Here is a 15,673-nt window from a genome sequence, read left to right as displayed (position 1 = left end):
TATAACAATATATATATATTTTTTTAATAAGTTGATCGGTGAGTGGTCTGGCTTAATAAATAATAAATAATTTGAAAAGCCCTCAAAATTGCTTAGCTACACTTGCTTTTCTATATATACACACACATATATATATATACAGACATTTATCTACGCACATATATATATATGCATATATACATATATGATTTATGAAAATATGTAAATATATTTGCCTTAAATTATATAAAATTTATAAGTGTAAAATGTTACGTCTAATGCGAAAAAAAATATATAGATCATTACAGAAATAAAAAAAAAATTATAAAATACATATATATATATATATATATATATATATATATATATATATATATATATATATATATATATATATATATATATATATATATTTATATAAAATATATATATTAACTAATTATTGATAAGTAGTTGTCTAAAATAACGTTAGTTTAACTGAACACATTTTGAAGTGAGTTTTTACTGTTGTTGTCTGTCTGTGTGTCTGTCCCTGTGTATGTGTGTGTGTGTGTGTGTGTGTGAATGCTTGCTTGTGTGTTGGCAGAAATCTCAGTCTAAATATGCACACACATCGTGTAAATTGTTTTTTGCTATTGTGTGTTGTACAACTAAAAAATGAATCAATGAAAAGCAAAAAAAAAAAAACAAATATATATATATATATAAAATTTTTAGAGATATATATGTTATATATAGAGCAATAGATAACCTATAACATGAACTAAGTGCGGTGGTGTGTGTATGTGTGTGTGTAAACGTGGCGCAGCGCTGAGATCACACTGCATTAGCCTAGTCGAATGGCTGCTAGCGCAGCAGCAGCAGCAGCAGCAGCGGCAGACCAATGGCCAGAAGTAGTGCCAGCAGCAGCAGCGCCACTAGCAGCGTGGTGCGCTGCTCAAGGCAGCGTTGCAGACGACCCGGCCGATGCAGCTGCAGAGCCAATGTGGCAGCAGCATCTGATGTTGGCAGCTGTTGGGGCTGCTGGTGCTCCATTGGCTTGATGCGTGGATGCAGCTGCAGCATGAGACGCGCCACCTGTAGAGCAGCCGCGGGCAGCGCCTGCGATACGTTGTTAAAGATGCTGATGGAATGGGCTCACCGACTGCACATGATGATAGCCCACATGCGGATGCACGTGGGGATGTGTCGTTGGATGCGTGTGGGCATGTGGATGCGCGTGCGGCGGGTGCGCATGATGCGGATGCGGATGCAGCAGCGAACGCCCTGTGCCCTGCGCCTGATAATAGCCAGCGGGCATTGTTGGATAGCCGTGCGAAGGCAATGGCAACGCTCCTGCCGCACCTGGCAGCGGTGGCACCTGCCCCGTCACCACGGAACGTTGCTGCCCCACTGGCGGCAGTTGGACAACTCGTTGTTGTTGCTGTTGTTGTTGCTGCTGCTGCTGCTGTTGTTGCTGTTGGTGTTGTTGTTGCTGTTGCTGCTGTTGGTGTTGTTGTTGTTGTTGTTGTGGCTGATGCTGATGCTGCTGCTGTTGTTCCATTACCACGTGGCTGGGACGGCATAGGCGCTCGTACACTTGAGCCGTTGTTGATGCGGATGTTGTTGCTGTTCCAGCTGCAGCAGCTGCTGCTGCGGCTGCTGCTGCCGCCGCCACTGCTGCAGCAGCAACGGCTGTATTGCTTGTCGGCGTCTCCAGCAAATGATGATGTCGATGATGATGATGGTGATGATGATGGTGCGCCTGCGCTGTTGTCTGATCGTTGTTGCTGTTGCCATTGCCATTGCCATTGCCACTGCCACTACCGTTGCCATTGCTGTTGCTGTTGCTGTTGTTGCTGCTGCTGCTGCTGCTACTGCTGTTGTTGTTGCTGTGACTGTGGTTGTGGCTATGGTTGTGGTTGTGGCTATGGCTGTGGCTATGACTGTGGCTATGGCTGTGGCTGTGGCCGTGGCCGTGCCCGTGGCTGCTGATGCTGCCAGCACTGCTGGCGATGTGGCCGACGCTGCTGTTGATAATATTGCTGCTGCCTGAGCTGCCAGCGGCCGTTGCCTTCACCAGCGACATTGGCGGCGACGAGGCCAGCACTGTGTCGCTGCTGCTGCTGCCGCTGCTGGCAATTGTTGTTGCTGTTGTCGCAACAGCAGCAGCAGCAGCAGCCGCTGCAGCCGCAACCGTTGCCGTCATCAGATTGCAGGAGTCAAGTCTTTGTCATTTGGAATTGCTTTGTAGCGCCGCATTGATCTGTGTCCACAGCTCCTTCTTGCACGACTTCGATCTGCAATGGGTCAGAAATGATTTCATTTCAATTGTGAATGCGGCATAGTTAATAACAAATATTAATCGATCATACATAGTTGTAAGGGAATGCTATCGACTTATAGCAGGAAATTCTGATTGTCTAATTAATTGATTTCTATATAGCTAGATTCTAGATTCTAGATTTCCTATATCTTATACCTTATATCGAGTATCAATAGATCGTTCCTTACTATATCAATATGTATATTCCCTAGTCTGCTTAATGAATTCTTTAATTCCTGAAATTTCATCCTCTCAGCTCAACGATATTAAAGAGTTAATGTTATCGATTCATTGATAATATAACGGAGACCTACAGAAAAATCTACTTCATGTTATCGATTTTTTCTTTAAATATAGTACATTCTCTTGCTCAGAGATCTACATGATCTATGCCTATGCTCGTTCGTATGTTAGCTCTCTTATCATATATCATATCATATATTAATAATTAAGATTAGTTCAGCTTCAACTTGAAGGTCTTGACTAGAATATCTTCACATCGAGCGTATCCATACTACATATTAAATTAATACAAATGTGTATATAGTGTATATGACCTATTACATATATAGATACACAACTACAATGATAAAAGTTAAGGCACTCGCATCTTAATTACAGATATTACGCCAAATAAACAGGAATAATGAAAAGTACATTTGGCTTTATATAATGTATATAAAATTACAAAATATTGGGGACTTAAAAAACATGATTCAAAAAAAAAAAAACGAAACGAAAAAAAAAAATTGCAAAAAAAAAAAAACGTGATAGATGACAAATTTTCTAGTTAGTTTCTTCATTCTTGATTTCTGAATCTGCTGCTTCGTCCGCACTGTTTTCACTTCTACATAGACTCTCTATGGTCAGGTGCGTACGACGGAACGCCCGACGAAACGCCAAGCTCAAGTTTCTCTTCCAGGTCTTGTGACTGTTGGTGGTGCTATTGGGGCTCGTGTACAGGCTCTCGCATATGAAAAGCACCCCGTCGGGATCGTCGTACTGCCAGGGCATCAGGCCATGGGGCCGATAGCCATTCGCGACAAATACTTTGTCCATAACGCTGAGATATTTAGGTTACTTTTTAGAATTGAGATGTACATATGAAGATAGCAGAGCTATATGAATGAATTTTAGTTTGCCCATGAGCAAAACTGACCGCTTGATCGACTGCAGCCAATCCTTGAACTGGGCATTGCCCTCGGGGGTTATCTGGAAGGCCGCACGCGCGGCAACCACAATGCTGGCAAACTCCTCGTAGTCGCCTTGGGTGAGATGATACAGCTTCTGGTGGATGCACTGGATGTACCTGGATGCCAGAGAGAGAGAGAGAGAGAGAGATAGAGAGAGAGGAAGAAGATGAAAGAGTCAATCAATCAATATGCTGCCACTCCATACGCTACTCACATTTGCTGGCATTTCTGCACGAGGGGCGTCAGGGCCGAGCGCAGATGCTGCATGACCAACTGATGATTATTCCGGCCCAGATAATGGGCCGACTCGATGGCCACGTCGTGCAGCACAAAGGGACTCACGATCGAGTTGACCGCACAGACGCAGAACTGATGCAGATACTGCGTGCCCAGCTTCTTGCTGATGCGCAGCAGCCACTTCACGTCCTCGCCGTACGGCGGATTCCTTGCATACTTTGCCTGCGGCCGGTCGTCGTGGACGCGTCGCGCCAGTGTCTCCATGGCCAGCATGCCCACATTGTAGGCGGCCAGCAGGTAGCGCAGCTGCGTGGATCTATTGAAGGCAGGGAGAGATTACATAAGATATATATAGATCTGCCTCTCTCTCTCTCGCAATATATATATATGATCTACTTACGTGAACTGATGCTGTTGACGCTGACGCACTGGCGGCTGTGTTGGCGGCGGCGGCTGCTGCTGCTGATGCTGCGGCGGCGGTGGTGGCGGCTGTTGCTGCATGAACGGATACACGGGATGCTGTGATGGATGCTGTGCTGGATGCCCTGCCGGATGCTGTGCTGGATGCTGGGCAGGATGCTGGCGCATGGGTACGCCAACACCGGCGCCAGGCGGGCCGTTTGGTGGCGGCGGCGGCGGTGGCCCGTAATAGGTGGGCGCCATTGGACCCATGGGCGGTCCGGGCGGACCTCCCTGCAGTGCTTGGTATGCCTGCGGCGGCATTGGCTGAAAGGCGCCCGGTGGTGGCGCCTGGAACGCTGGCGGTGGCTGGTGACCGGGCGGTGCTGCATGCACCACACCCGACGTCGCCACCAACGACTGTTGCTGCTGCTGTTGTTGCTGCTGCACATGCTGCTGCTGCTGTTGCTGTTGCTGCTGTGCGCCCTGCGGCGGCGGCGGCTGCTGCTGCTGCTGCGAGTAGCTCGCATAGAGCGGCTGCGGCGGCGGTGGCGGACCAGCCGAAATGTACATCTGCATCTGGCCGGGCGGATAGCTGAGATTGTGATGATGCGCATAGATGCTCTGGCAGAACGTGTACGGCCCGTACGGCGCCAGATTGATGGGCGTCAAGGCGGCCACGTTCGGCTGGAATTGCTGCGGCGCCGCATTAACCACAGGCGGACCCGCCAACGGGCCACCGGCTCCACCAGCAGCGGCGTTCATAAGCTGCTGCTGCTGCTGTTGTTGCTGCTGCTGTTGTTGTTGCTGCTGCTGCTGCAACTGTTGCTGCTGCTGCTGCAGCTCGTGCTGCTGCTGCGACTCGATGAGCGCGCTCAGATTGACCGCCGAGTGCTCCAGCTGATCCTCGTGCTGCTCGTGATCCCCGCCACTGTTGTTGGGCGAGTTGCGCGTGTAGAGCTCGTACCAGTAGCGCGCCACCTGGAAGAGCACCTCCGGGTAGACGCCGCCGCCCTTGGCCGCCGTCTCGACGGTGAGGCAGGCACGCTCCAGCATCAGATCGCTCTGCTCCTTGCACTGCAGTATCGCGCGCTGTATCTCATTGGGATTGAGGGCGGCCGCATGGGGCAGCACGGAGAGGGCCAGCTCGGCGGCCGGATAGACCATGTTGTTGTCCCAGCCGCGCGACGCACGATCCGCCATGCCGGCTGCCTCCGGCGGCGTCAGATGCGCCTCCCATGTGTCAATCAGAAAACTAATCGCCGGCGCACCAATCTCCATGGCCTGGCCCAGTATCCAGGACACGTGCGACGAGTACGTGCGCGACAGCCAATTCGGACTGACGCAATTGTGCAGGCCGAGCGCATAGAGGCCCAGCTGGAAGGCGCACATGTGCAGCGCCCGGTGCGGTCCATGGTGATTCTGGCTGGTGCTGGCCTGGGTGAACAGCGACGTTGAGCTGTTGCCGCCGGCCTTGGTCAGCACATTCTTGGCCAGCTCGAACATGAAGTGGGCGCTCGCCTCCGACGGCTGATTCGGTATCGAGGGATAGGCGCGCTTGCCCTTGTAGCGGCTCTCCTTGCTCCGGCTGCTGCTGCTCGCATTGTTCGGATTGCTGTTGCTGCCGCTGGCCGAGTTGCCGTTGCCATTGCCGTTACCGCTGCCATTGCCATTGTTCTGGCCAACTGCAGCAGCTCCAGCAGCTGCACCTGCTCCGCCAGCTGGATTGCTGGCGCTGCCACCGCCATTGCCGCCGCTCTGGCAGGCCACCAGACCCTGACCCTGTCCCTGTCCCTGGCCGTTGTTGTTGCTGCTGCACGACTGATTGCTGCTGCTGGCCATGCTCAGGGCGCACATGCTCAGCTCCAGCTCGGCGCTGGTCGAGCTGTGGGGCCGACTGTTGCCGCCCACACTGCCATAGTCGTTGGGCAGCAGCTCGCACAGGTTGAAGGCAGCAGCAGCGGCCGCACCACCGCCACCGCCACCGCCATTGCCACCACCGCCTCCGCCGCCACTGCCTCCCCCACCACCGCCAGCACCCATTGCCGCGCTGGCACCATAGTCGTGATCGTGATCCCGCCGCATCGGCTGCTGGCTGGGCGTGCGCACCGGCGGATGGTTGGAGTAGTAGGAGGGCAGCAGCGGCGTCTTCAGCAGCGTGTGTATGTCCCGGTCCAGCAGCTTCTCCATGATCTTGGCTATCTTGCGCGGCTCATCCTTGTAGTGGTAGAGCAGCGTCAGCGCCAAATCGCCGCGCTGCCGTCGCGTGCCCTCGCAGAGCAGCGGATGCTCTGCCTCGGAGACGTTGGCCTTCAGGCCCAATGCTGCCACGGCGGCTTCGAAGCCCATGTTCTCCTCGCTCAGCTTGTACAGCGTTGTCGACGTGCTGGGGCGCCGCGTCGGGTCGCTGGACACGCCGTAACCGATTGGCAGTTTGGGCGCGCCGGGCGTGACCAGTGCATCAAAGATGAACGTGGCCAGGTTGATGGGCAGCAGGGCCTCGCCGCGCGACTTGAAGGTGCCGCTGCGCAGCTGCTCGGCCCGTTCGCGGATCACCTGCAGCTCGGCCGCGCCCAGGGGCAGGCGCTTCAGCAGCGCCAATATGTCCGCCTCCTGGTTGGCCAGCTTCACCTCGAGCGGCTTGGTGCTGGCCGGCGGTCGGGGCATCTCCAGGGCAAACAAACAGATGCGAAAGCCGATGTGATAGTGCTCCGAGTTCTCGGAGAGCACCGTGCACAGGAAGGCGCACTTGGAGAGCGTCGACGAGGCCACCACTGTCAACTGATGCGATATGGGATTCACGTTCTGTTTCTTGCCCTTGCGCTTGGGCGCCGGCGGCAGCTCCATCAGCAGATTGGGCGGATTGGCCAGCATCTGTTCGGCCAGGCGCACGGCCAAGATGCACGCCTCACGACCATGCCCATGGGCGTGCAAGCCCTCCGCCCGAGCCAACAATATGTCCCACGCGTCCTCCGAGGGGCGTACATTCGAGAAGATGTGCGGCTGCTTATTATCGCCAGCCATGGCGCCGCGTGTTCCACTGCTGCTGCTGGCGCCGGCGCCGGCGTTGCTGTTGCTGTTGCTGCAGCAGGGCTGCTCCATGGCTGCTGCCGTGGTTCCAGCAGCAGCACCAGAGCCAGCAGCAGCAGCTGTTGGTGTTGCTGTTGCTGCTCCTGTTGGCACAGGCGTTGCTGCTCCTGCTCCTGTTCCAGCTGCTGCTGCTGCTGCTCCTGCTCCTGCTGCGGCCGTTGTTTGCTCACTTTGCTGTGCAATTGTTGCTGCTGCCAATGCAGCGCGTGCTGCGGCTGAAGTGCTGGGCACTGGCGTCAAATCACCGCCAGCTGCAGCTGCCGATGCTGCTCCTGCCGCTGCAATGGGCGCACCCACAACTGGGATGAACTCATCGCTGCTGCTGCTAAATGATTCATCCTTGGACAGGCGTCGTGACACCTGCTGCTGCTGCTGCTGTTGCTGCTGAGCCGTTGCAGCTGTTTTCAGCATGGATGAGCTGGAGCTGTTGCTGCTGCCCGATCCCGTGGATGCCGATGACGAAGCCGACGATGCCGACGAGGTGTCCGACGTGGAGCCGCCCGCCTGCTGTCTATAGTCGGGTGTGCCCGGCCCCACAACAACAACATTGCCGGCGCCTGCCACGCCCGCAGCAACAGACATGGGCAAATCCTTGCTCTGCTGCGAGACGGCATCGAAGCTGCTTTGCGAATCCGACTCGGTTAGCGATTTCTGCCCGGACACGCCGGTCGTCGCACGTTCCGTGCAATAGTTCAGACTGCTGCTGTTATCGCCACCGAAATCTTCGTTCTCACAGAATCCCTCGCTGCTGGCACTCGAACGATTGCCATCGCCACCACCGCCACCGCCAACGCCAACGCCACCTGCCCCAGAGCCCGACGCATTCGACTTGGATGTCCCAACGGCGCCTGCGAGCTGATGTTGCTGTTGCTGTTGTTGCTGCTGTTGTTGTTGCTGCTGCTGTTGTTGTTGTTGCTGCTGCTGCTGCTGCTGTGAGCCGGCGCCCAGTCCAATGGCATCACGATCGACGCCCATGCTGCAGGCGGCATTCACTTGGGCCAGCATCAGGACATCGTTTATGGACGGCGGCTCATTAGGCGAGCCGAACAGCTCAGCAGCGCTGGCATCGAAGCGTTCACGATACGCGCTGCGCTCCGCACGCTGCTTGAAGGCGCCCGCATGCATGCCATGATCGTTGGAGGTGCTAAAGTAATTGTAGTGCTTGTTGTTGCTCATCAGCGCCTGGGTGGCGTTCAGCTGGCTGGTGGTGCTGGTGCCGCAGGCATCGCCCTTGGCATCCGTGTGCTTGAAGCATGTGAACGGTGAATAGTAAATGGGATTGGTGTCGTGGGTGTGGGTGACGCCCGCTATCGGATAGTCCTCCCAGTCCAAATAGCATGCCTCAATGGCCGGCTTGAAGCCAATGAAGAGCTCCGTTTCGGATCTGGAGTTCTGCTGGTGTTTGTTCGTGTACGATGGCGGCATCATGCGACTCTTCACCACACGATCGAGTATCTTCAGATGCCAGGCCGTGAACTGGGCGTGCAGCATGTCGCGCTCGTCGGGCGCCAGTCCCGGATTCAGTGCAGCCAGACGCCACAGGGCGACAATTTCATCGCAGAGCGAGCTGCACGCGTGCTGCAGTGCTGTGGAGTTGGAGTGCGTGTTGGAGTGCTTGCCACCGCTGTGGCCATGGGAGCCCATCATGAGCGCCAGCTTGGTCTGGAACCACCATATTAGCATCTGATCGCAGGCCATGCACTCCTCCGTTATGATCTCCAGCAGACGCACGGCATTCCGATCGCAGCGTCTATACATCTCGCGCACTATGGACAAGAGATTCCACATGCCCTCCGGCTCGCGTCCACGCAACGGACGCAGCAGCGAGCTCCATTCAGCGGCCGCCGGTGGTGCCGAATTGGTCAAGTAGTTGACATCGCTGCAAGGACGAAAATGATGAGCATAAGGATGAGCTGGAGATCTCGAGTAGAGACGGCTTACCTGAAAACAATTGGCGCCGGCAATATGAATTTGATGAGTATTCGCTTGATATTGTTGTGGAGCGTCTTCTCGTCTAGATACCAGCTGGTCTGATCATTTATTGAGGCGCCCGCCGTGGGATCTGGTGCACCGCACACTGTATTGATTGCCGTGGGCTGGGCGCTGAGCAGCTCGTCGAGCAGACGCTGCGCTGTGGGCAATATCTGCTGCGGCAACTCACTGATCAGATACTGGGCGAACTTTTGCAATTGATCGCGCTGCAGGCGAGTCAGCGACTCGGACACAGGTGCACGCAAGCACACCTCCAGGGGCTGCACGGCATGAAAAGGAAAGAGACAGGGTTAGAGTGTGAAATGGTGAGAAATGCGAGTCGTGACATGGCACACATACACAATGGATGCGGTGCAGGCAAACGGCCACCACATGGGAGCACCAGTACGCCGAGGAGGTGCAGGTGCAGTTGCACGAGGAGATCCGCCGGCGATCGAATGTGACGGCCACATTGAAGAAGGTGCGCGGCGTTTGGCTCACAACGCTGGCAGACAGATGAAAACCTGCAAGATGAGTGTGGACCGATGATTATCAGATCTTGATATGCAACAGACATACATATGTACATATACTATGTAGATCTCTTGAGACTTACCTATCTGTAGCGGATCCTTAACGGCGCGCATGCGAAACAGCTGATCGCCACGATGGAACTCCTCCGCCGAACTGTTGGCCAGACACGAGTACAATCGTATGTCCTCCTCGTTGTCCGGGAAGCTCCAGAATGCAATGCGCAGCTGCAGCTGCTCCGGCACGGGTGGATAGACATGCTCGACCAGCTCGAATGGTATATACGAGGCAACACAGCGTGCTGCAAGCTCGGTCAGCGAGGAGACATCTGTAAATAATAAAAAGAAAAAAATCAATAAAAATGGATTAATAATATTGTAGAGTTTTGATTTCAATATAACCAATTGCCCGTAGCTCTTCAAGTGGTCTCTAAGGGGGAAGCCCTTAGAGGGAGCCGATTCGATTTTTGTTTGTAATACAAGGAATGCTTAACACACATACATACATACATATATATATACACACAGACAGGCACGTACACACACGCGCACGCACGCACGCACGCACACAAATAAAGCATAAATCAAAAGCTATCCGAGACGACTCGAGCAATGACCAAGTAAGCAGAAGACGAAGAAGAAGAAGCAAGTCAGTCACTGCAGAGGTCAATGGCGTTTTAGATGATGAAAAAGTTGAATTCAATTTTGGTTGCATGCTACACACACACATCACTATATACATACATACATATACATGTCTGTATACACATACATATGTATTGTCTGTGCGTGCAGCGCAATTGACTTGTAGATAAACAAAATTCTACAAATTGTCATGCAAATAAACAAATGAACAAACAGCCAACACATTAACAATAACAACATGCATACATAGACACACACACATACATACATACACATACATATATAAAGGTCGTGTCCATCCGCTGTAGAGCGCAAAACAAAGAAGCAGAGAAACAATAAAAGAGTTGAGTTTATATTTTTGTGTCGTATTGCTGCTTTTAACACGAGAAACTGACGCAGCAATAACAACAACAACAAAAACATTGGTCGCGCGCACCCGACAAGAAAACAAGGTTCAAGTTCGCCCACACACACACACACACACCACATAGTCATGTGTTCATCTTCTAAGAGCTGCATACATACATATATGAATATATTTATATATGTATATGTATATATGTACATATAAACAGCTGTCTTCAACATTTTAATGGAAACCTGTTTCGCTTTCACTATCTTGAAGGGTCTTTGCTAATGTGTTACGTTTTTAAGCTTTACTGCTCGTTCCCCATTATCGATATCGATTTTGTACGTTTTTGTCGGTTGGCATTCATTACACACGCACGGACATACAATCATACGCTTACTCAGTCACCCGCTCACTCACACACAAGCATCGGCCAGCGCATCGTTTGTTTGTTTTCATTCTTTCGCTCGTTCGCTCGCTGTCGCTTAATTTCAGACACTCTGGCACCATTTTATTCAAAGTCATTTTCCGCAAGCGTCAAGAGTTATTATTCATGCCTCCTCCTATTCCTTCTTTATTCGCATTCCATTTGCTGACATCTGGTGAGTGTGTGTGTATCGAAGCGCAGGCAGGCAAGGGTAAGAGCAACAGTAACAACAGCAACAACAATTGAGTTCAGATATGTGTTATTGTCGTCAGTGTTGTCCCCACCAAAAAAGAGGTCAAAATTGTGCATAATACATGTGCACTTACACATGTGCATACACACTTACGCACATACGTATGTGTGTCGCTCGCTCGCGGTTCCGGAAGTGCATGAAAACTGATATGCCAACAAATAGCACAAATACAAATAAAACTGTTCTCGTATGTCTTTTGCTGCCTTTACTTTGTCAGCAAATTTAAAAAAAAAAAAAAGACAAAAAATAAACAAAAAAGCATCACGAGACTAATTAGATGACATGTGGCAACAATCTTCACATAGCACATACAAATACATAGGAATATACACAGGGTTGTAGTGTCATCGATAGTTTTTTATGCCATTTAATGCCATTGACATCGATCCTTGTATATATTACAAGTTTTATCAAGGCAGGTGGATGTATGGATATACATAAATATTCTATATATAAATACATGAATGTATATAGAGAATATGTATCATACGGTAAACTCGTACACATTTATTTGGCCATTATCCTTGAAAAGGTTCCTTGACACAAACGGCGACCAAAGTAAATTACCAACGCAACGCAGAAAGAAGACAGAACGTCACTTTTTTGCGGTTATTATTCATTTTTTATACCTATTTCAAAGCCAGACAGACAGAGAAACGCAGGTACACAAAACACACGCACATTCATACCAATTTTTACATTCATTTAACGTAAAAATGCAGCTGCCCGGTGCTCGCTCACCTAGTAAGATGGCCTGGCCCCCAATAACAAAACAAAAAACTAGCATACACAGGCACCAGCAACAACAACAACGACAACAACAACTAAACAAAGAGCAATGAAAAGTAACGGCAGCGCAGTCGCAGCGCTGCTGAGATTGTATGTTGATAATGGTGCGGCGGCGCACAGGACACGAAACGGACCAAAGCCAATGAGCAATGCATATATACAGACACACACATACATAAAAAACGTTGTGATGTGCAGATGAGAGGAACAGACAGAAGAAGAAGAAGAAGAAGAAGGTAATACAAGGTAAACGGACAATGGCAACAAAATGTAAGCAGCAAAGTCGTGATTTTGACTTTAGCGATAAGCAGAAGACGCAGGCAGAAATAGTTGTTGTTGCTGCAACTTATAGCCAATTTTTACATATGCTTACATACGTACATACAAACATACCTACAGATATGCTTGTAGGTACATTTACATTTACATTTACATACATACATATAGACTTAACGTCGAATTCGGTGAATGCATCGAAAATGTAATGCGTGTAATTTGAGCGTATGTAATTGGCAGTGTTGCCAGATCGTTACAAACGCCAGCGTTGAATAATCTGATAAGATGTACATTGAATTTGTTTTTGTTTCTTAAAATTATAGAAAGGTTGAGCTATTGGTGGTGCTTAAGCTATAATGTTGAAGTCCTCAATAAAAAGAAAGTACTCATTAGACAGCTGCCTATATTCCCACATTAACCGATCTGGCGGTATGCGAGACACACACACACACATACACGCATACATTTTTATGCAGGGATATGTTGGTATATTATGTGGTTAAGCATTGATCAAATGGTAGTCTCAGAGATATTTTAAGGATATTCACTTACCAAATTGGCGTCCACACTGAACACCGCCCGCCATGGAGGCAGAGCTGGAGATGCCACCGTTGCTGCCAGTGCCAGGTGCACTACATCCTGCCACACCGAATGCGCCCCCTGCATTGCTATTGCTGTTGGCCGCAAGTGGACCTAAGCCATTGCCATTACCATTGCCCAGACCGGGGCCGGTGGTGCCATTGGTTGGCTTCTTCCAGCCACGCCAATTGTTGCACAACGATTCAGCCTCGGAGCTCCAGCTGCAGAGAGAATCCTCTTCGAAGCGTATGGAGTCGTCAAAGCTGAAACGATCCATTTCCTCGGGATTCCACTCGTTGCCGCCGCCACCGCCGTTGGCCGCATTTGCATCGGCGCCAGCGCCTCCAGCAGCAGCTCCACCAGCGGCAGCTGCATTATTGTTATTGTTGCGGCCAGCGGCGGCTACAGCGGCAGCGCCACCAGCGGCGGCATCGGCTCTGTTGTTGTTATTGCTGCCGTTGCGATTCGCCAGGTTGAAGCTGAGCTTTAAGCGTTCTGCGAGCTTATGATTTATTTATTCAGCTGCTGCTGCTGCTGCCGGGGCTTTCGCTGTCTCTCCCTCTGTGTGTGTGTGTTTGTTACTTTTGGATGGATATTTGCTTTCTTCCGGTGCTACTCTTTACTCAATCCTCTATCTCTTTCCTTCTCTTATTTGCAAGTTCTTTGTAAAGTGCAATTTGGATAATTACGCTCAATTTTATTCGTGTAAATGGCGAAATGTTGAGCGGATTACTCTTATTTAAAGTTCTTCTCTTTGTTATTATTATTTAGTAATTTTTTATTTTATTTATTTTTTCAAATTTTCCTGTTGTCAAGTGCTGCTTAATGCTTTCAAATTTATTTCAAAACTATTTATTTACAGATACATACTTATGTATGTATGCGCGCGCGTGTATGTGTACGCATGGATTTGTGCAGCGTCGCCTGCTACGTTTGCTCTGATTCTTTTTCTCTTGCTGGTGTTGGTGAATTGTGTTTTGTTTTCATAGGGATGGTTGCGTGATTTCAAAACAGCGAGAAATATGAATTGCAGGTTAAAGGTAATTTCACAAATTTCACTAGACTCCTTAATTATATGTATGTGTATGAATATTTATATACATACATACGCGTGTCTATACTTTATATTTTATTCTTTCCACTGTTTCATTTAACAATTTTCAATTTTAACTACAATTTTAATAATATTAAAACACTAGAATTCTATGATCTGTTTGTTTGTTTTTTTTTTTTTTCTTTTTTTTTTTACTGTTCTTTTTTTCTTGATTTTGTGTGTTGCAAGCGCGGGCACTTCGTGTCACGACAAACAGTTATCGTAAACTGCGTCAACTTGCATACGCATAAGCTTTTAACTGACCGACCGAGCGACCGATTGTTACAGGACCGAAGGCTGGGAGCTGCCCAAAAGTAACAAACAACAAAAATAATTAAAAAATCAAAAGTTTAATGGAAGTCTCTGAGACGACGCGTTAGATGGAACAGACGCAAGCAAACGAACTTAACGCGCTGCGCTGTTGCGACTGCGACGGCTGCCTATTGTTTATTGTCGTTGTTGTGTTTCATGCTATTTTTCACGGCTATGTGAATTTGTACCCCCCACAGCAGCAGCAGCAGCAAGAAGCATAAGCAGCAGCAGCAGAGAATGAGAGAGTCGCTGGGGGAGCAGTGACTGCGATTGTGTATTGGTGTATTTCGTGTATCTGTGTGTGTGTGTGTGTGTGTGTGACTGCCAAAATAGAGAACGCCAAAATGGCCAATTGTGTTGGTCACACAGTTTTATGCATAAACGTACGTATAAATGTACATACATACAAATATATGTATGCATGTATGTATGTATTTGGTCGTTGTTGTTGCTGTTTTAGCTGCAGCAGGACCAGCTGCTCTGTAGTTGCTGTTGCTGCCCCCGTTGCCGTTGCTGTTGTACCGTGTCTTGTGCGTCCCTTTAGCAACCTTTAATTATTTTTTACATTTATTCTTTCTGCTCATCTTTGCTCGCTCCTTTTATCCTGCTTTATGCCCTGTCGCGAAACCTGCGCGCGAGCTCGCACTCTTTCTCTCTTTATCACACAAATACACACGTACTCGCGCTGGCCTGTTCAGGCAGACAGAAACACACTGAACAAACGCACACACACATACACATAGATACATATATAGACTAATGCACCGCTCCCGCACACACACACACTTTCATAAACAACAACAGCACAACATCAATATATTGATATACATATATCAATGCCTGTATGTGTGCTCAAATATATGTGTACATGTTGTGTTTGCGTGTGTATGTGTGCATGAAATGCGTAAAGAAAACGTTGAAAAAACCTTTTTGTTTGCCCGTTTCGAAATAATTTTGCTTTGTCACACTAATTATGCATTCCAAATTGTTAGTTCTCAATCAATGCAGAATTTAGTAATAATTTTCTGATTCATTTGCTGCATTTTTACACAGTTTTCATAAATTTATACGGGACTTTGTTTTTATCCATCACAAAAATCGCGTTCGCGTTCGTACTAGTGATGTAAAAAAACATCGAAATATCGGCAGCTCTTGCCAAACAATTCGATACCAATATATATCGGCCAGAAATCAACTTCAAATTATAACGATGGAGGGCGCCGTATGATAGATTTATAATATATAT

The 15,673-nt window shown here is 49.2% G+C and overlaps 1 protein-coding gene across 2 annotated transcripts; it reads right to left on the bottom strand.

Moving 5' to 3' along the window:
- Window positions 1-2,051: 2,051 nt before the first annotated feature.
- On the bottom strand, window positions 2,052-15,576 carry Dora (zinc finger SWIM domain-containing dorado). 2 transcript variants are annotated; one of them, XM_089475325.1, is made up of 9 exons: window positions 15,354-15,576; window positions 12,996-14,192; window positions 9,791-10,033; window positions 9,535-9,698; window positions 9,145-9,455; window positions 4,115-9,082; window positions 3,692-4,030; window positions 3,444-3,593; window positions 2,052-2,258 (listed from the first exon to the last, which is right to left on the bottom strand). In XM_089475325.1, exons 2-9 carry the CDS (start codon window positions 13,297-13,299, stop codon window positions 2,192-2,194), a joined length of 6,546 nt encoding a protein of 2,181 aa, XP_089331451.1. In that variant the 5' UTR covers window positions 13,300-14,192; window positions 15,354-15,576; the 3' UTR covers window positions 2,052-2,191. The 2 variants fall into 2 exon arrangements, with proteins under 2 accessions (XP_089331451.1, XP_089331450.1); XM_089475324.1 differs by lacking the exon at window positions 2,052-2,258 and adding an exon at window positions 2,932-3,347.
- Between the last annotated feature and the right edge of the window lie 97 nt (window positions 15,577-15,673).

The sequence above is a fragment of the Drosophila arizonae genome, chromosome X, assembly GCF_054131065.1.
Source record: "Drosophila arizonae isolate 15081-1271.41 chromosome X, UAZ_ARI_1.0, whole genome shotgun sequence".
Lineage (NCBI taxonomy): Eukaryota > Metazoa > Arthropoda > Insecta > Diptera > Drosophilidae > Drosophila > Drosophila arizonae.
Note: the sequence above shows the minus strand (reverse complement) of the source record. Positions and strands in the feature narration are given on the sequence as shown.